The sequence below is a fragment of the Lampris incognitus genome, chromosome 7, assembly GCF_029633865.1.
Source record: "Lampris incognitus isolate fLamInc1 chromosome 7, fLamInc1.hap2, whole genome shotgun sequence".
Classification (NCBI taxonomy): Eukaryota; Metazoa; Chordata; class Actinopteri; order Lampriformes; family Lampridae; genus Lampris; species Lampris incognitus.
In genome coordinates this window covers 33,142,098-33,163,934 of record NC_079217.1, presented here as the reverse complement: position 1 = coordinate 33,163,934, position 21,837 = coordinate 33,142,098, and the positions used below count along the sequence as shown (strand labels likewise).

Sequence of the window (21,837 nt, the reverse complement as noted above, 5' to 3'; positions counted from 1 at the left end):
GGGGGAGGTTGTGACCCCTCTAAAAATGTTAGTGAGCTCATCTAAGTATATATGCTGTTGCGAAATGTCACATATTTTGCTTTTTTTAACTAACATTATACATTGGTAAGAAAACTGGCAAAAAAATGTGTTTGTCCCCCACCACTATTCTCTCTTAACCTCTCTGCCACACTACCTCTTGGTTATTGCCCAGGTGGTTTCATTGGAGGTAAAATTTCACAGAAACGCCACTGACAGAAATGCAAGTAAGAAAGGTTTTATCATCTTTAACAAGGTCAAGCAAAACCTTTTGAATAAAAGTTTTGAAGTGTTTCTAATGTGTCAGCTTGCTCTTCTGGGTTGTTGGTATGACGAGCTATTCTTTAGCTCTTGAACCAGTGAAAAAGTTCTATTTTACAATAGCAATTTTCAGCATCCAATAAGGATATGATGTAAATCAGTGTTTCCCAACCCAGTCCTCAAGGAACCCCTATCCTGCAGATTTTCTTTGCAACCCTGAATAGGTACTTGTTTGTAGTTATTCAACCAATCAGCAATGAATTATGTCAGATGTTGCACACCTTGCATAATTAAATGCTGTGAGATGATTGGTTGACTAAGTACAACCAGGGTACCTATGTAGGGTTATAATGAAAATCTGCAGGATAGGGGTTCCTTGAGGACTGGGTTGGGGAACGCTGATGTAAATAATGTGCAACATTAGCTGCTCAGTTAAAAATGTGAATTCTAGAGTATACTAGGCCTACTTCCAATTACAAAACTTCACAACAAAGTCACACAACAGCTGTGCCTCACATCTACAGTGTGACACAATATGTCCTTGCTTGTTGTGATACCAGATCCTGATAGCAGCACCGTGTCATTCCTAACCACTCACCAGATTCTGAGGCACCCCAGACAATTGTATGACATTCAATGTGTCGTTGATCCAGCTGTGGTAGCAGGGGTGTTGTGGTGGGGGTCTTCTTAGCCTAAAGACCACTGTGTGGTTATGGGGGGAGGCCATCTTTAGCAACTGCTCCAGGCTGCATACACTCTGGTTGGCCACCAGGTACTTCTCTCTCTGGGACAGGGTGTGCACCGTCCAGAAAGGGTCATCCTGGGATCACAGAGACAGAAGAGGGGTGGGTCAGGGCGGGAAAGATGCATTCAAAACAAGTGCAACTTTATAAGAAGGATATAAGAAGTTCTCAGATGTCTCCTGTCCTTCATGATTAAACTATATTGGGCCTGATTAATCAATCATTTGTGTGTACAAATTTGTTCTTATACATCCATGGGATTTTTTAGCGCTGAAGTTTGTCTCACAGACCAGTGTAGAACCTGGTAACCCCTGAATTTAGACACCAATTGGCTAACACTGATGTCTTTGCAAGCCTGGGTGATTGCTCATTGCAAGAGGTAGACACCCATGTTAGGGAGAAAGAATTGCAAATAAACATCAGGCTTTGCTTCTGACTGTCAGACAAACTTGAGAGTTAAAACAAATTCCATGGGTGTGTAAGAACAAATTTATACATACGAACGATTGATGCATGAGGCCCATTGTGAGTAACCTGTTCTAAACCAATAAACAAAGTGTGGCCATGGTACTCTAACAGTGTACGGCCACGGACGTGTAGACTCGCTAGCTCTTGGCTAATGGGTTGGACCCTTTAGTTGACTGGTTAGCGCAGTCACCCGTGGTGCGGGGAACCCAGGTCAACTAAAGGGTCTGACCCGTTAGCCAAGGGCTAGTGAGTCCACACATCTGTGGTCGTACACTGTTACACTAGCCCCCTCCTTCAAGAAGTGCGTCCCCACACTTCTGCATACCAGCTCCCCCTCACGCCTCGGAGCGCGTATGCATCCCACCGCTCCACCAAATGTAGCGGGAATTCAAGGAGCAGACAGGAATCGAACCTGGGTTCCCCACACCACGGGCGATTGCGCTAACCAGTCAACTAACTGGTCGGACCTGCAAGCCAAGGGCTAGTGACTACACATCTGTGGTCGTACACTGTTATAGTACTTACTATGTACTGTTTACATGGCTTTATGGAATATAAACAAAGTAAAAATGAATATGAAATTAACTACAGCAAATGAAAGTAGAGCAGCATAGCCTATATGAGGAAAAAATGACTACAGCGGGGTGAAAGATTTAATTAATAGTACAAGTGGTGTATGCTTCCCATCTCTTCTTTGTCTCTCATTTTAACTGTCAGAAAGAACACCTATAGACAATTTTAAAAAGCAAAACAACAGTTATTAGTTTTTCGCTAGTCTCCTCCTACCTACATTTAGAAAATGGATGAAAAAAAAGCAGTGTCGATGTAGAGGACAGTGATGTTGGTGTCGATGTATATAGGATATATATAAAGGGGTGTAGATGTAGAGGGCAATTATGGTGGTGTCCATGTATAAAGGATATAAAGGGGTGTAGATGTAAAGGACAGTGATGGAGGTGTCCATGTATAAGGGATATAAAGGGATGTAGATGTAGAGAACAGTGATGGAGGTTTCCATGTATAAAGGATATAAAGGGGTGTAGGTGTAGAGGACAGTGATGGTGGTGTCTATGTATAAAGGATATAAAGAGGTGTAGATGTAGAGGACAGTGATGGTGGTGTCCATGTATAAAGGATATAAAGGGGTGTAGGTGTAGAGGACAGTGATGGTGGTGTCCATGTATAAGGGATATAAAGGGGTGTAGCTGTAGAGGACAGTGATGGTGGTGTCCACGTATAAAGGATATAAAGGGGTGTAGAGGACAGTGATGGTGGTGTCTATGTATAAAGGATATAAAGAGGTGTAGATGTAGAGGACAGTGATGGCGGTGTCCATGTATAAAGGATATAAAGGGGTGTAGATGTAGAGGACAGTGATGGTGGTGTCCATGTATAAGGATATAAAGGGGTGTAGAGGACAGTGATGGTGGTGTCCACGTATAAGGGATATAAAGGGGTGTAGATGTAGAGGACAGTGATGGTGGTGTCCATGTATAAAGGATATAAAGGGGTGTAGAGGACAGTGATGGTGGTGTCCATGTATAAGGGATATAAAGGGGTGTAGCTGTAGAGGACAGTGATGGTGGTGTCCATGTATAAAGGATACAAAGGGGTGTAGGTGTAGACGACAGTGATGGTGGTGTGGATCAGACTGAAGGTGGCAGTGTTGTAGTAGAACATCTCATCCCAGCTTCTCACAAGTCTACCCAGAGAGTTCAGTTGGCTAACGCCGGTGTGTCGCCTTTCTAGTCACCTCATATTTTATTGGTTTAATACAGTAAGAGGCGCTGGTGTTTTTTATACCCTCATATGACATCAGCAAATGGGGGACGGGAGGTGTTGCGATGTGCTTTAACCTTAAATAACAGCAGATTTTCAGCACAGAGCGAACGTGGGAAGGACTATGTTTTTATTTTACTTTATCACTGGACTTATCAGTTCTACCGTCCTTGAGAAAGACCAACATCTTTTGAGGTAAAAAAAAAATGTAGATGGGGAAAAAGAGCTTTATTAATAAACGACAACTACCACAAAAATGTGTCACATGAACAGAGCTTTTACACCACTGTATTTACAATATACCCATGACAATTGGCAGGCTTACGACCTTGGTCACATGTAACGACTCTTCTGTCAGGATTCGCTGTAAACTGTGTGTAAAAAAAAAAAAAAAAAGCAGAATTGCCTTTTTAAAATAATCATCGGAACATTCCAACTGGCATTTAACAAGCACCTTTAGGAACCACTGGCCTGCGTTGAGGCTGTGTAGATCTGTCCAGTTGAAGAGCGAGGCATCCTCCATCTTTCTGTCTGGAGAGACCGTCTCTACGTCTGTGGTCCTCCGCAGGGTGTGGTCACGCATCAGGAAGGGCACACCATCCAGACTACAGACCAGGATGTGCATCAGAGTCAATGACAATAGCTGGAGTAGATTGTATTCAAGCTGAATATTCAGTTTAAAGCGAGGAAAGAAGCAAAACAAAGCAGATACAGAGCATTATAGAAAACTGACAGGGTAGAAATACGGCACATGGACTGTATTTATACAGCGCTTTTCTAGCCTTCCCACCACTCAAAGTGCTTTACAGTGTATGCCTCACATTCATCCATTCACACACACATTCATACACCGACGGTGGAGGCTGCCATGTAAGGCCCCGACTTGCTCATCAGGAGCAGTTAGGGGTTCAGTGTCTTGCTCAAGGACACTTTGACACGCTCTCTGCAGGAGCCGGGCACTGAACCAGCAACCTTCCGTTTATTAGACAACCTGCTCTACCTCCTGAGCCATGCCACCCCTTTAATATAATTTGTTAGAAAGAGTTTGAGCGACAGGTAGAGGGAGAACTACAAGAAAATCAAATCAAAAATCAAATTAAAAAAAAAAATAAAGTAACAGAATTAGCCAGCTGTTTCTGTTAGTTATAATTTGCACAGGATAAATGGATGTTATACCATTGTAGATCAAATATTATATAAAGTGTTTTTATCTGGCATCATTAGGTTTTCATGTAGTGGTCTTTATTATTCCAATGAAAAAAAAAAAAAAAAAGAGAAAAAAAAAGGTGGTGTTGAATACACCCGACAGGGAGAAATCACATCTATGAAGAAATCTGCAAACAGTATTAGGGGGAAAAAGGGCTCAGAAAGATTCTCCAACTGTAAATACCATCTCAAATGTCTTATTAAAATAATTATTTTAGAAGTGTTGTCATGTTTTTGACAAGCAGCGTGGCAAAAGCTCTTGATGTGCCACAGTAAGACTTCTTAGATGGGCAGTGAAGGCTCTGGAAATCACATCACATAAGTGCAGGGGAGACGAGATGTGGTTTGAGGGTAACCTCCTGAAATCTTGTCAAACCCGAGCAGAGGAGACGAGAAGTAAGACGAGCTTAGGCGTATGTGTACAAGTTGGGTTTGAGTTTGTTTGTTTTTTTTCTACACATCGGAATACAAAAATTACTTCACTTCATAGAATTCCTCTCATCGTGCCTTCCATGGAAAAACAGCCAAAACAAAGACGACAACAACAACAAACCACTGACTATTTTCAGATGCTGCGTGCCTTACGAGCCTGACTGTTGCTCTGGTTGTCATCAGATTTAATGACTCAACTCATTTGGTAGGTTCACCTGTCAGCGGCCCTCACTGATACACACACATCCATTTCTGTAAGGGCTGCACGGGGAACAACACACACACACACACACACACACACACACACACACACACACACACACACACACACACACACACACACACACACACACACACACACACACACACACACACACACACACACACACACACACACACACAGACGCCAAATAATAAAGGCCCTGAAAGGAGGCTTTGGAAAACAGAGTTTAATTTCCCAAGAATACAACCAAAGCTTGAATTTCATGTCTTAACCAAACAGGAACCAAGCAGACCAGAAGAGGATCAAGGATCAATTATTATTTGTCTTTTGCTTTGGGATAGGCTCATTTTGATACTTTCCAGTGTCTGCTTTAACCTAAAAACAAATAGCACATTGTTGAATTTGTCACTGCTGATAAATTCATGATAGCTATATAAAAAATATGGATAAAAATAAAGAAAAACAGTTTATTCAAAAGCCACTTAATTTTGCCATTTTTACAATGAAATTCATCCTCTGCATGAACCCATCCTATTGTATATAGGAGCAGTGGGCAGCTGCAGCGCCCAGAGACCAACTCCAGTTCTTCTTTCCATTGCCTTGCTCAGGGGCACAGACAGGAGTATTAACCCTAACATGCATGTCTTTTTGGTGGTGGGAGGAAACCCACGCAGACACAGGGAGAACATGCAAACTCCACACAGAAAGGACCTGGAATGGCCTGGGGTTCGAACCCAGGACTTTCTTGCTGTGAGGCACCAGTGCTAACCATTGGGCCACCGTGCTACCCTAAGATTGAGACTATTCAGATTGTATGGCAGTACTACTGAACAATAATGACAAAATGTTGTGATGCTTTTGTTGCACCCTAGCTCTTTCCCCATTAAATGTCTGTGCACGGCCTTGACTGAAAAGATTTGGGGAAACTCAAAAATGTTCTGATAATCAAGGGAAGGAGGCTCAGACATGTGGTACAGTGACACCAGATGACCGTTGGTTTGTTTGTCTCCATCAGTAAACCATTGTTATATTGCTGCTTTTCTATTGATCGCTATGTGTTCACGTGTGTGTTTGCGTGCATGTATGTGTTTACCTGATGGCCACGTCAGCTTCAAGACCAGTGACGTTCATCTGAAGAGCTCGCTGGAAGGACAGTAGTGTATTCTCTGGAGCAAGCTGTAAGCACGTGCACGGACACACACAGAGACACACACAGACACAGACACAGACACAGACACAGACACACACACACACACACACACACACACACACACACACACACACACCAAAGCCATGATAACAAGCCATGAATAAATACATAGTACCTTAACTTCCTATAAGAATTGCTCTTGGAGTTGATCTTGGATTACACATTGTTAGTACTGATTTAAACAACTGATGAAAAGACGTGTTGTTGGTGGAGCTGTTTAACGCAAAAGGCAAGAAGATTTTCTCATCCCCCCTTAAAGAAGGTTGTGCTATTGTGATGTATTGTGTCTTAACATGCATCTGTGGCATTTATCACTGAGACGTATGTCAAGTTCTCAGGGAGTTGCACACACTCCCTGTTCTCTGCATGAGAAGGAATGCTGTGGAAAGAACAGGGCAGGGCTGTGGATTTGCCTTTTAACTCTTCCAGTCAAGGCTATGAACCAATACCAAACCAAATTAAACAACCCCTAATACCAACACATTTCCTCATGGGTAGTTTTAAATAAAACCCTGTGAGTCAAGCTGACAGAGGTCAATGACAGCAGAGGTGAAATCCTGGGGAGAGAGAGAGCTACAACGACATGCTGAAATCAATATAGAGAGAGCGTCTGGGAAATGGAGTCCGGTCATGTGACCTGTCCCAACGGGAGTTCTCATTCCTTCATGAAACCTCCACTTACTTTAGATTCCACAATGGTGATCGATTACCAGGGGCGTTTCCAGGATTTGAGGACATTCGGGGCTTAGCCCGGACTTCTCTAGGGGGGTCTGGGGGGATTCCTCCAACAGAATTAATTTTTTTTTTTATAAACAAGCTGTATTTTGATGCTTTTTTTATGCACTCTGGCCCCTTATTTACATTCTTAATCACGGAAAAATTGAAATGTGTACCTCAAAAAGTGTTGTTTACTGTCCAGATTAATTATGAATTGTGATGTTATGACTATTACTAGTTGTTAGTAATTAGTATTGAGTAGAAGCAGAATACTTCACAACTGCTATCATTAAACATTTATGGACATGCTACAGTACCAGACTAGAGGAAAAAGTCAAATGTATTTATGTTAACATTATTTTATTCGAATAATACATTTCCTTTCACTCTCTCCTACACACACACACACACACACACACACACACACAGTTAGTTTAGAGACCTGCATTTATTTTGACAGGCTGTTATGTTATGAAGACTATCGCACATTCACACACGTTATGTTTTTTTGTCGGGCTTCACGTAGGCTTAAATTTAAAATTATAGCCAGCGCTACACTCAAAACATTCGGGGCTTAAGCCCCCGGCAAAATGACCCGGCGACACCAATGTTGATTACTATACTCAAATAACTGAAAAAACACTATGTGTGTGTGTGTGTGTGTGTGTGTGTGTGTGTGTGTGTGTGTGTGTGTGTGTGTGTGTGTGTGTGTGTGTGTGTGTATGTGCGTGCATTTTCAGAGGTAGGGAAGTTTCTGCAAAACCAGGATCAATATCTTCCAAGTGCATAACTAGCATAACACTTTTCTCCAGATGCTGTAACAGCCTCTTTAGAAAAAGGAAATAGAAAAGAAAAAATAACATAGCTAACAAGACAAAAAGAAGAAAAGAAAAAAAAAGCAATACAGAGTAACACATGATCTGGAAAAAAGGGAATCACATCATAGGAAATTTTCAGCTGATTCTCTGATGTATTCGGATTCCAGGCTAGGCTCTCTGTCTCTCTGCCAAGCAAGGATTAAAGAACACCCAGAAGACAGTTAAGCCCTGTTTAGTATCATACAGCAAGTGCCTTTACTGGGTTATTACTAGGTTATTACTGGTTATTTTCAGTTCCAGGAACACAGAGTCCTTAATACACTAGAATAGCCCTGGGTTCTGGAAAAGAGGAAAAACTGGAAAGATTGTTGGTTAGTGAGGTGAATAGTGTATGACAATAACACACCCAGGTGTAGAAATTTCAGACCCATGTATTCCAATGGATACGTCACAGACACTGCATGGGCCTTCATTACTGCTCGTATATGTACTCAATGATGAGTAAAAGTATATGTCTCATTGTTATGCCGTATTGTGCTATAAAATGGATGAAGTGCACTTCAACTCCTACATTCTAATTCGACAAGGAGGGTCAGATGACTCACCATGGGGGCTCCCTGGTGGCCTATGACATCGGGCCGTGGTTTAAGGTCTGCATGGTCCATGATGCAGGGCGAGGTAATGGACAGAGGGACCATGTAGAGGCCCAGTAACACGCTCAGGTACAGCAGCAGGATCACCACCTGGAACTCTAATGGTAGAGACCCATTATTATACATTAGCTCAACTCTTATCCACCAAAATCAGAGATATCAATACTACTAATTCACAGTCAACATTGTGAAGATTGGGATCTATTCATCCTATGGGAAACAGGAAGGAGGAGCAGAAGGAGGAGGAGAAGAAGAAGAAGAAGAAGAAGAAGAGGAAGAAGAAGATGATGATAAACCACTCTTTTGCCAAACGAGCGCCGATGAGCTTACCGTTGTGCATGAGTAGTGGCAGCTTTTTCACCTGTGTGCCTGGTATTTTACATGGTGCCAATGTTTGGTTGAATGCACCACTATATAGCTAATGTTAAAGTATAAGCCTGCACCAAGGTAAAATAGACATGGGTGAAGCTACTACCAATTATATCATTTGACCTGGGCTTAAGGGGATAATTCTGTTTTTGCTTGGCCTGTCATTTAACATTGCAAAAAAACAAAAACAAAAAAAAACTACTGTGTAATGCACAAACTTGTCGTTGATGTGGGTTACGTTCCATGTTGTTTATAGCCGATCTCAATTATCAACTTCACTGACCTGAGCAGCCAAGGCAAAATCCTTTCCCCTGCACAATCTCAGTATCAGTGAGTGATGAGGGAGTAGAGAGAGAGAGAGACACACACACACACAGGGACAAGTATTTGTTTCAAGGTCACGCCTGGGCCAGGTTGAGTGCGTCAGAACACCTCTGGTTAAAGACATGAGACTGAAAGCCTTCGCTCATACACACATACGCACAGTTACATAGCCCTCCATTCCCACAAACCCACCCACTCACACACACACACACACACACACACACACACACACACACACACACACACACACACACACACACACGCCCGCCCTCATGTCCTCTTTGGTATTCAGACTGCTGTGCATATTAGGAGAGAGGTTCAAGTGAGAGAAATATGTCCCAAGAGTTTTTCAGCCCAGCACGCCTCTTCTAAAGCAGAACCTAGTGGTTGAAGCTATCCAGAAAAAGCATACTTTATGAAAATCAAATATCTGGCACCATATAAACTGCATTGAAAACACAATGACAAAGTCATTACACAAGTTTTGAGGGACTTGGTGGGAGAAAGTTCTGTTACTGAATAACATATTCACCTCAGCTGAACATTAGGCAGCTGTTGTTGGATGAAGACAGTCTTCCTGTTACTCAAATAAATAAATCAAGGGACTGATTTTTAGATTTATGTGATTGATTATGTCGTATTGTGCAATGGAATGCAACGGCTGTCAAGCCAAACTTCTTTAACAAGGACACTAAATATTTATCCCATAATGTTTAGAAACTACTATTACACCGATGCAAAACACATCCTTCATATCCACCGATATCAATCCTAAAGCTTTGTCCCGATGTTTGAAGGGAAAACATTCCATGGTGTCCAGGCCAGAGCACATCACATGGGTCTGTAGGAATGTTCATTATCTCAGACACCCTAGGTGGAGGTCCTGGCCTCTTTTCTACACGGTGTAAATCATTCCTCAACCTTTCTGTGCCCTTGTGTGTGTGTGTGTGTGTGTGTGTGTGTGTGTGTGTGTGTGTGTGTGTGTGTGTGTGTGTGTGCGTGTGTGTGTGTGTGTGTTGTCTCTCTCTCTCTCTCTCTCTCTCTCTCTTCATGTGAGTGTGTGTGTGTGTGGGTGTGTGTGTGTTGTCTCTCTCTCTCTTTGTGTGTGTGTGTGTGTGTTTATCGTTCGGTGCCAGAGATAGCCAACACAGATAGTCTTCTCTGCATGTGTGCTGTGTTCATGAAAAGCGAGCAGTTTGCTCACACAGACAGAACTCACTTGTTTTCTCTGCACGGGCGACCTGCCCAGCGACTATCCACGACACTGCCGTAGCTGCAGCCAGAGCACCTATGTGGAGGAAAGGACCTGTGGCCTGATGGTGGGTCAAGAGAAAGAAACAGTGAGAGAGCGAGAGAGTGTGTGTGAGAGAGAGATAGTGAGAGAGCGAGCGAGCGAGCGAGAGAGAGATAGCGAGAGAGAGAGTGAAGAGAGAGGGAGAGCGACAGAGATAGCGAGCGAACGAGATAGAGAGACAGAGAGAGAGAGAGAGCAGACATACATACAAACATACATAAAAGGCAGAGGAACAGAAAGAAAATATGTAGAGCAAAAGAGAAACAACAGGGGAAAAACAGCAGAGAAAATCGGGTATGGGAGAGGAAAGCAATGAGAAGAGGATAAAATGTGAGTTTATGATAAAAAAGATTGAGAGTGAAATTATTAGGATTTCCACACACTAAGGCATTAGCAAAGCTACGCAGGGATGATGGCCGCTCTGTATTTGTAAAGCTCTTGATTTTAATGGGGTGCAGTCATCAAATCTGTTCTAGTGGAACTGCAAGTCAACGTCAATGTTTTTTTTTGGGGGGGGGGCGGTTATCTCACAAGGACACATTCGAATTATATCCTCACATTCCTTTTAATCTACTCTTTTAGTTGTTTTGCTGTTGAATAAAATCCAATTTAGCATAGTTTTTTGGTGAAAGCCGGATTTCATGTGCACACTTACTTTATACGTATTTAGATCAACTTTGGGTCCCACAGAGATTGTGGAAAAGTACAAATTTTGACAATATTAAAATGTGATCATTCCATGCTAGAAACTAAATGTACCACACTACAGTGGAAGATGTTAAAAGAATAGAAAAACAATAAAAAGCCTGCAAAGTGTTACTTCACCTGTACAATGCATTTGAAAGAGTCAGTGTTTTATTCTTGAGGTTGCTGGACATTATGCAAATGCAACTGTTGCAGTAGTAATAATGTTCCTTGTAATAAAGCTGTAATAATGTAATAACAGTAATAATAATGCTCCTAAGTAATCCCAAGTAGTAATTCTCTAATAATATTGTAATAATCTGTATAATAATAATAATAATAACAATAATATTAGTAATAATAATAATAACAATATTAATCTCCTAATAAGGAATCAGAATGACCTGCTGATCTACATTAGGCCTCAGTTTCAAGTTACCGTGTCTCCCTGCCTGCCGCCCAATGACTGCTGGAATAGGCTCCAGCCTCCCTGCGACCCTGAGAGCAGGATAAGCGGTTTGGATAATGGATGGACGGACGGATATATTATTGTCTTCTTTCTGTATGTATATTTGTTAACATTCGTTATTTGTACAATGCTTTAGCAATACTGCATTTTGTTATGGTCATGCCAATAAAGCAATTTGAATTTGAATTTGGATTTTAATGATTCCAGCTATGGATATCTGACTGATGGCAATCTATACATTTGGATATCGGTTTCTGAGATTTCCCACATTACAAATGTACACAGTCATGAGAAGCATGTCACAAATCAATACACACCAATCAGCCAAAATATTAAAACCACGGACAGGTAAGTGAACAACATTGATTATCTCGTCAAGGGGTGGGATATATTAGACAGCACGTGAACAGTTAGTTCTTGATGTTGATTTGTTGGAAACAGGAAAAATGGGCAAGTGTAAGGAAGGATCTGAGCAACTTTGACAAGAGCCAAATTGTGATGGCTAGATGACTGGGTCAGAGAATCTCCAAAATGGCAGGTCTTTTGGGGTTTTCCCGGTATGCAGTGGTCAGTACCTACCAAAAGTGGCCCAAGGAAGAACAACCGGTGAATTGGCAACAGAGTCATAGGTGCCCAAGACTCTTTGATGGTGCATGGGGAGCAAAAGCTAGCCCATCTGGTCTGATCCCACAAAGGAGCTACTGTAGCTCAAACTGCTGAAAAAGTTAATGCTGGCTATGATAGACAGGTGTCAGAACACAGCGCATGGGAGTTTGCTGCATATGGGACTGCATAGCCACAGACCAGGCCATGATGACCCCTGTCCACCATCGAAAGCACCTACAATGGACATGTGAGTGTCAGAACTGGACCATGGAGCAATGGAAGAAGGTGGCCTGGTGTAATGAATCCCGTTTTCTTTTACATCATGTGGTTGGCTAGGTGCTTGTGCGTCATTTACCTTGGGAAGAGATGGCACCAGGATGCACTATGGGAAGAAGGCAAGCCGGTGGAGGCAGTGTGATGCTCTGGGCAATGTTCTGCTGGGAAACCTTGGGTCTTGGCATTCATGTGGATGTTACTTTGACATGTACCACCTACCTAAATGTTGTTTCAGACCAAGAACACCCCTCCATGGCAATGGCATTCCCTGGTGGCAGTGGCCACAGGTGGTTTAATTCTTTGGCTGATTGGTATATATTAACTAATCTAGGCCTTGTTCAACCTCAAAAGGATGTTGGATCTCTTCTGTGAGTAAAACATGGATTAGAGCTCAGTGGTTCTCTTCAGTGACCTTCAAATCAAGGTGGACATCACTTGACTGACGCAACAGAGTAGGAATGCACTTGCTTGGTTGGTTATCAGTCTACTCCACTGACTTTGTATCTACGTCATGAAGTGTCGTTTGGGCTTCCCTATGTTGACAGATCACTGACCTGCAGTGATATAGGAATGACATGCCACTCTTCTCCCCAAGTTTGATTGACAGATATCACCCCGATGATGGTGGTGAGCAGTGCGCCAGTCACTCCAATCTGCAAAATTAAGCAGTGCGAGGAAATGAAACAGACTTTCACAAACAGATCTACAGACACAGGTATGCGCGCGCACACACACACACACACACACACACACACACACACACACACACACACACACACACACACACACACACACACACACACACACACACACACACACACACACACACACACACAAGCAGCCACATCTTGTTTGTGTTTGGCAAAATGATAGCATCAAAGGGCAGGTCATTTACTGTGATTTCACAACCCTTATGGAACAACACAATCTGAACACAAGTTCAGTTCAGAAAAAAAGTTCAATTGATCACTGATAAATGGGTGAATACACACACACACACAACCTTGTGGCACCACTGCAAATTCAGCTGCTGATCAACTGCTACCACACACACACACACACACACACACCCTTGTGGAGCCAGTGTAAATTCAGCTGCTGCCCAACAGCTAAAACCTGACACATGTGCACACACACGCACACACACACACACACACACACACACACACACACACACACACACACACACACACACACACACACACATTCTACCTTGTGGAGCCAGTGCAAATTCAGCTGCTGCCCAGCCGCTACATGGCAAAGTGCTAAAACCTGAAATGAGACACACACACACACACACACACACACACACACACACACACACACACACACACACACACACACACACGTTACAAGGGAAAAACATATAGACATCATTTTGATAGACAAGTCGTATGCTTCCTCATAAGTCTTGACATGCAGATTTCATCCTGGCAGCAGATCAAAACTCTTTCTACACCCTTTCACACACACCAAGGCAATGCCTTTGGCACAATATCCACAGCTCTTCCTCAGTGAATCTTTGATGAGGGACTGACCATTAAAAATGCAATGTAGGTGAAGCCAGCAGCAGTTGAGGCCAGGATGGGGATGGTGCCATCCTTCCACTCCCCGGAGCGGTTGTAGAGAAACCTGTTGGAACAGTTGAATTACTCAGTAACATCTCCCCTGCTGAGCAGCCAGCATGTTATCATCACTAATAGCTGGGAAGGCCATAAAGGATTAAATCTGCATGCACATGGATGCATTTTCTGTGCAAATGTTTGTGTATCACATTAGGTCTCCTGTTTGAGCAAGATTAATAAGATTTTGTCTAATGGCAAATGGACTGGATTAGACTGGGCTTGGTGAGATTACTTGACTTGGGCAGTGGTACCAGTGGCCCTGTCTATGCTGGTGCTGGTATAAATAGGACCATATAAATAAATAAAGCAAACAGGAACAGTTAAATATCTCCAAAAACATACTTATAGGTGGGATTTCAAGGAGCACACTGGTGTGAGGGGGCATTCACATTAGGTTGCCACAGCCCCTGTCAGTGTCTGACGAGCACTGTTTGTGAATCAAAGCCTTTAATTCTCAGTCAGGCAACCATTAAGTATCTTTGGGTCTAACGTTTTTTAGTCCCAATAAAGCTGAAAACAGGGAAATAACACAGAGAAAGCAGCAGCAGTGACCAGAGGGGCCGTTTCCAGGCCTAAGAGAGGATCGGGACCAAGTAGTTCATGTAATCATAATGCTAACAGGTGGCCGGCAAATTATTGATGTCTGCGTTCTAAAAAGACTGTCTTGCCTCATGGCATGAGCCTCATTATGGGGCAGAGGAAGCAAGGGGAGCAACACAGATACTGCACCGGCCCTTCTCTCTCCAACTTGACTCCAGGCAACTCACAAACATAACACCCATACCTATAAATGGTTAAAAGCAAGTATGCAGGGTGACCGGGTAGCGTGGCGATCTATTCCCTTGTCTACCAACACGGGGCTCGCCGGTTCGAATCCCCGTGTTACCTCTGGCTTGGTCGGGTGTCCCTACAGACACAATTGGCCGTGTCTGCGGGTGGGAAGCCGGATGTGGGTACGTGTCCTGGTCGCTGCATTAGCGCCTCCTCTGGTTGGTCAGGGTGCCTGTTCAGGGGGGAGGGGGAACTGGGGGGCATAGCGTGACCCTCCCACATGCTACATCCCCCAGGTGAAACTCCTTACTGTCAGGTGAAAAGAAGCGGCTGGCGACTCCACTTGTATCGGAGGAGGCATGTCTGCAGCCCTGCCTGGATCGGCAGAGGGGGTTAAACAGTGACCAGGATGGCTCAGAAGAGTGGTGTATATGGCAAAGTGCAATTGGAGAGAAAAGGGGGGAAGAAATCCCCCCCACCCCAAAAAAAGCAAGTATGCACACATAGCAGTCACAGCCATATATACCCCATACATACATACATACCCCCCTACAAGTAGGTATGCATCCAAACACACACACACACACACACACACACACACACACACACACACACACACACACACACACACACACACACACACACACACACACTGCGTGTCTCTCAAGATGTCATAGTGGTCTGACAGCTGCTGAGAAAAAGGAACGGTTGAACATTTGTTTGTGGGTGTGTGTGTGTGTGTGTGTGTCTGTGTGCATGTGTCGGTTACAGCAAGCCCAATAGCTCACCACCATCCCACTAATTATATCCAACACCTTATCAGTGATTCTGGTGGCACAAAGGCACAGTGGGGGTCACCTGGTGCCGATGATCACAGCTGCTTGTGAATACATGAATATTGCTGGAGGCCTGGTATCCTTGCTGCTGCTAGTATCTTGAGAGTTGTGAAAGGCAGGGACATAAAAAACATATTCACCTTTACAAATGAAGTAAACTGCCATGACACCCAGGAGAGAAAAAAAAGCCAAATAACCTTCGTGGTAACCCCATGAATCGGCTTGTTGGGGGAGGGAAAGATAAAAAGGACAAGAACTGGGACTAAAAGGGGAAGATTTTATTCAAAAACATAAAAAGAAGCAGAGAAAAACAGGATAAATGAAAGGATTATGGAGAAGGAAGGGAAATAATAAGTGGAAAGAAAAATGTGCTGGAGCTGCATGAAGAAAAAAAGGGACACTGGAGATAACACTGATGGAGAGAGGCGAGGGGGAAGGATGATGAGGGGGAGTGAATGGGAAATAAAAAACAGAAAGGGGCCTTGGGGGACTGGGCAAACTGTGTGGCACCTCGTTCCTCACAAACCACCGCAGCCTCCACGTCTTTGCAAAGAAACAGCTTCATTTCTAACAGCAAAACAGAGCTGAACACATTACAGAAGACATTTGTCGTATTTGAAATGAATGCACTTCATACAGCCCCATGTCTCAGTTGTCATGTTTGCATACCCTATGGCAGTGTTTCCCAAGCCAGTCCTCAAGGAACCCCTATCCTGCAGATTTTCTTTGCAACCCTGAATAGGTACCCGTTTGTAGTTATTCAACCAATCAGCAATGAATTATGTCAGATGTTGCACACCTTGCATAATTAAGTGCTGTGAGATGATTGGTTGAGTAAGTACAAGCAGGGCTACCTATGCAGGGTTACAGTGAAAATCTGCAGGATAGGGGGTCCTTGAGGACTGGGTTGGGAAACGCTGCCCTATGCCATGTCCCCTCTTCTTCTACACCTGCCATTTTTAACAGAAATGACAAAATCTATAAAAGGATCCACAGCGTTTCACTTACTTGACAGGCCCATTTCCATGTCAGACGTTACTACTACTTTGTACGCTGACTGTATTTGGTACTAGGTAGAAAAGAGTTGCATTTTTTTTTCCAGCAGGGATGACGTTTAGTTACAGAAATTTCTCTGAAAAACAAGCGCACCCAAACTCTAAATCTGTCTGGAGACACACCAGACAGCCAATCAATAATGAGCAGGAAAGCCCTCCCTTCCGCTCGCCCAGTCAGTCCACCGGCACGTAAACTGATGATGATGATGATGATTGCCACGAACTATACAGGGTGAAATGCTATGTTTTTGTAATTAGCGAGTTATAAAGCTTAGTAACTATTTAAACAGGTTTGTATATCTCTTTCGTCTTACATGTATTTGGTTTCGCCGTGTCTTGGTCCATGTTTAATTTGTTTTATGGTTTATTGAAACATTCCGGTCCCAGCCTTCGATTTATATGTAAGGACGGTGGGGCTTTCCGATGTCGAGTTGTTGGTCTTAAAGAAAATAATATATTTCTTCTTATCTTGTTCCCATGGCTTGATTTTCTTGAGTCTAATATTTATTTTATTTTAATCTGTCTTTTGATGAAAGGTTCGTATACTATGGTGGTTTCATTGGAAGTAGAAATTTCCCCAATCATTATATCATTCATCCTGCTGGGTATATTGAGAGAAGGATGCTGACTATGGAGCGGCCAGAGAAGAGGAATATGGAACAGCCAGGGGAGAGGAAAAGAGGAAGGACAAAGAGGGGGTTTATGGATGAGGTGAGAGAGGGCATGCCGGTGTTTCAGGTTTTCCTCTATCACACCATAGGCTGGTGTGACAGAGGAAGATGCAGAGGACAGGAAGAGATGGAAATGGATGATCTGCTGTGGTGACCCCTAACGGGATCAGTCAAAAGTAGTTGTAGTAGTAGTTATATCATTCGTCCATTTTGGATCGTTTATTAGTCTGAAACCCGTCGTCCACCCTTTTCTTTTTCTTTTTTTATGGAGAGTACTACGTGTGTGTAGCTATAACATTAAAAAGCTTAGTGGTTATTCTTCAATAAGCGCTGTGATGGTCTGGTGGCCTGTCCAGGGTGTCTCCCCGCCTGTCGTCGAATGACTGCTGGGATAGGCTCCAGCATCCCTGCGACCCTGAGAGCAGGACAAGTGGTTTGGATAATGGGTGGATGGATGGAAAGTGAGGCCTTGAAATTGCTTCCATCATCTGTATTCCTGCTGTGTCCTCTCATCAGCATCAGGTCCAGAGACGTCACTGGAGGCGGTGCAGCGGTCGAGCAAAACGGACACATCGTTGGCCAACATCCAGGTGACATGGAGGAAGTTCTCCAGATTATGTAAACGGGTGTAATCTCTGGCGGTCTCTGCTCAGATTAAGCAGGAGGGTGGATTATGCTCTGATGAATTTGGAAAATGCAGAGCTTAGGTAAATGTTATAGGTGGACGGTTGCATATCTATTTACAGCCAACAATATGGTGAGGAGATATGGACGGGGCAACACAATAACAGCAGGACTAGGATTACTGCTCACTGTCCATTTGGATGCACCAGAATTGAAGACCACCATTTAACGGCATCATGCTTGCTTCCAAAGTATTGCGAGACATGTTCAAATATAGCAAAGCCAGTAGTAAAGGTCAGGGGAGAGCAGACAGAATATCAATACCTTTCTTTGCTTGGCAAGCCGATCTCTTTCAAGAGTGTTGGTTTACAGGTCATCATGAGCATTATGTTCATTTTCTAGGGCCTACATCACCCAGCTATTTTTGAATCCCACAATTATGACAGTGGAGGAAGTCTAGAATCGCTAGTATCCAATATATCTTTTGCAAAATAATTTTTGCCGTTTGTAGGAAAGGTAAAGGCTATAGGCTGAGGGGGAAAAAGGGAGCAAAGCCTTCCTTTTTCCAGCCTGCATAATAAATAAACTCTACTGGAAGTGTTGTATTCCATCATATTAATTATCTGATTAAACTTGCTTCATCTAATATCAAATGAAAACTAAAATGCTGCAGATATTCAACTCACCCTCACTCAATCTTGTTAGCCTAAAATACATAGATGTTACTATGGGTTTAATTTGCTGCTGAAAAATAGAATAAATCCATCAATCCATCATCTACACCTGCTTAATCCTATTCAAGGTGCTGGAGTCTATCCCAGCATGCATTAAGCAGAAGACAGGGAGACTCCTGGACAGTTGACCAGTCCATCACAGTAGAGACACACACACACACACACACACACACACACACACACACACACACACACACACACACACACACACACACACACACACACACACACACACACACCTATGAGCAATTTAGAAACTACAATTCACCTCACAAACATATTCCTTTGGGAAGAAACTGGGAACATTGAATAAAATAATTTACAAATTCACTCTCTGACTTGGTGGAAAGAGGCAGTAGTGGACACATCAAATTAGATGCACAAAATCTAAGCAGACATGGAGAACAAAACCTAAGTGTGAGGATAAAACTTCACAGGTGATTTTGTGCACAATGTGAAGTTATTTGCTTTTGACTTGAACATGACGTTTTAAGGTACATGAGGTTGGGTATAGTACTCACCAGTTGAACTCGTTGTAGTCATTGTGTGCCTCCCACCAGAAGTAAAACCAGACCAGCAGCAGACAGAAGGTGAAGAGGAGGATGAGGGACCACAAGAGCTCCCACTGGAAAGACAGACATGCACAAACCATTTATTCCGACCCTCTTTAGCGCCACCAAATTATATTATTATTTACAAAAAAGAAAAAAGAAAAAAAGCTAAACACGATCCTAACATATTCATTATAAGAGCATGTTCTCCCTTTCTTCACACAAGAGTGACCACCAATTAGGGCAGAAACAAGCTAAATTTAGATTTGCCTGTCCGGTACATCTAACAGAAGCTCATGAACATGCCCGGGATGGTCTTACATGAATACCTTAAGGATTTAAAACACAGCAAATGATAGATATTCTCTCACTTTGAGAGTTTGTTCATCAAATATCAAACAGGCCAGCCAAGTCAGTCACTTCCGTCTGCACGGTGACAGTAGAAATAAAAATGACACAGTCGGATGGCAGAGAAAAGGCATCGCTACATGGGAGGAAGTTTCAAGTTTGCTAAGAAATGGAAAAACTCTGACAACTGTTTTTTTTTTTGGGGGGGGGCTTTTCCCCCCTTTCCCCCCCCCCAATTGTACTTGGCCAATTACCCCACTCTTACGAGCCGCCCCGGTCGCTGCTCCACCCCCTCTGCCGATCCGGGGAGGGCTACAGACTACCACATGCCTCCTCCGATACATGTGGAGTCGCCAGCCGCTTCTTTTCACCTGACAGTGAGGAGTTTCACCAGGTAGACGTAGTGCGTAGGAGGATCACGCTATTCCCCCTAGTTCCCCCTCCCCACCAAAAAGTGCCTCAACCGACTAGAGGAGGCACTAGTGCAGCGACCAGGACACATACCCACATCTGGCTTCCCACTCGCAGACATGGCCAATTGTGTCTGTATGGATGCCCAACCAAGCCGGAGGTAACACAGGGATTCGAGCTGGCGAGCCCCATGTTGGTAGGCAACGGAATAGACCACTACGCTACCCGGACAGCCTGACAACTGTTTTAATGCACCACCATTAAAATTTCTGTTAATACATCAAGCACTGTAGTCTCTTGATAGTCTCCATTTGAGAACATACGAGTCTCCATCTAGCTACTGATCTCAGTATTGTCTATTCCCTCATACACTTAGCTCATTAGAGATTAATTATTTTACAGTTTTTCACATCCAAGCAGACTTATTACTGTCCTGTCATGCACTCTCACACTGTGGTAATTAGAAAACACACACAATTCTTTTACAAAGCTAAAATCAAATGCACACGCGCACACACACATTATTAATGCAAATGAAGTGCAGCCTAACTTTTCCTGTGGCCCTCACATCAAACCTTTCGCCTGTTAATTAAGAGATGTGGTCTTTGTTTAAATAGAAAGCTTTAGCTGATTTAAATTAACCCTAGCTGTGAAAACCCTAAGGCCCATGTGAGTCTACAGAGGTATTGTGTGCCTCCTACCAAAAGTAAAAGCGGAACTGCAGAAGACAGAAGGTGAAGGTGAAGAGGACGATAAGGGGCCACAAGAGATCCTACTGGAAACCCACACACACGAACTTGAATATACTTTATTATTTTATACAACAGAAGCGTAACCCCTCCTGACCACCCCGGCCTGACACACATACACACACACACACACACACACACACACACACACACACACACACACACACACACACACACACACACACACACACACACACACACACACACACACACACATTGGAGTGTGAGGTTCCTGAGCATGCCACACAGCAGTTTACGGAGACAGAAAATGGGGGATTCAGAGTGATGAAGTCAGAGCTGAGGGGGACATCCTCCCATTGTGCTTATGAAACTATACTCCATATTAGGATGCGGCTCTAAAAGCATTACCGAGTGTGGGAGTAGGGATATCATATTCTGTCATATTTGGACAAAATTATTAAAATGAATATGAGAAGTGTTGCAAAACATGTTATCATGCGATAAGTCACATTACGTGAGATTAAATGGATACGGTCCAAATCATATAGGGCTGACCACTGCTGCAAGAAGCAGTAAGGAGCAACCCCGTCGGCAAAAACTGCTCTTTCAACTTTTTTTTTCACCTTTCAGAACAACCACTGTATCTTTTTAAATTTATTTTCTTCTTTTCCATCCAGGCAATGCCAAGCTTCACACATACACCGTACAGTTACACACATCCTCACACTTCATAAAGCCACCACAGAAGAAAAAAGTTACACTGAAACTTTATGACTGAGGCAGGTAGATACGCGCGTGTGTGTGTGTGTGTGTGTGTGTGTGTGTGTGTGTGTGTGTGTGTGTGTGTGTGTGTGTGTGTGTGTGTGTGTCTCTCAGAGTTTCCAGGGGTTTGTGCATGGGTTTTAGACAGCTTTACACATCGATCAGACTGCACCAGCCTTTGGTTCCCAT

At 43.3% G+C, this 21,837-nt stretch overlaps 1 protein-coding gene across 2 annotated transcripts in view; it reads right to left on the bottom strand.

The window, feature by feature from the left end:
- gdpd5b (glycerophosphodiester phosphodiesterase domain containing 5b) overlaps positions 1-21,837 on the bottom strand; it is an 81,366-nt gene that overhangs the window by 10,501 nt on the left and 49,028 nt on the right. For both annotated transcript variants that reach the window (XR_008810517.1, XM_056283435.1), the window contains exons 3-11: positions 19,388-19,491; positions 14,089-14,182; positions 13,763-13,822; positions 13,105-13,203; positions 10,441-10,534; positions 8,481-8,626; positions 6,224-6,306; positions 3,724-3,874; positions 878-1,099 (exon numbers count right to left, since the gene is read on the bottom strand). Coding sequence is in view for 1 of the 2 variants with exons in the window: in XM_056283435.1 (XP_056139410.1) it covers positions 878-1,099; positions 3,724-3,874; positions 6,224-6,306; positions 8,481-8,626; positions 10,441-10,534; positions 13,105-13,203; positions 13,763-13,822; positions 14,089-14,182; positions 19,388-19,491 (1,053 nt within the window). In the remaining variant the exon portion in view is untranslated. The remainder of the gene's footprint in view (positions 1-877; positions 1,100-3,723; positions 3,875-6,223; positions 6,307-8,480; positions 8,627-10,440; positions 10,535-13,104; positions 13,204-13,762; positions 13,823-14,088; positions 14,183-19,387; positions 19,492-21,837) is intronic.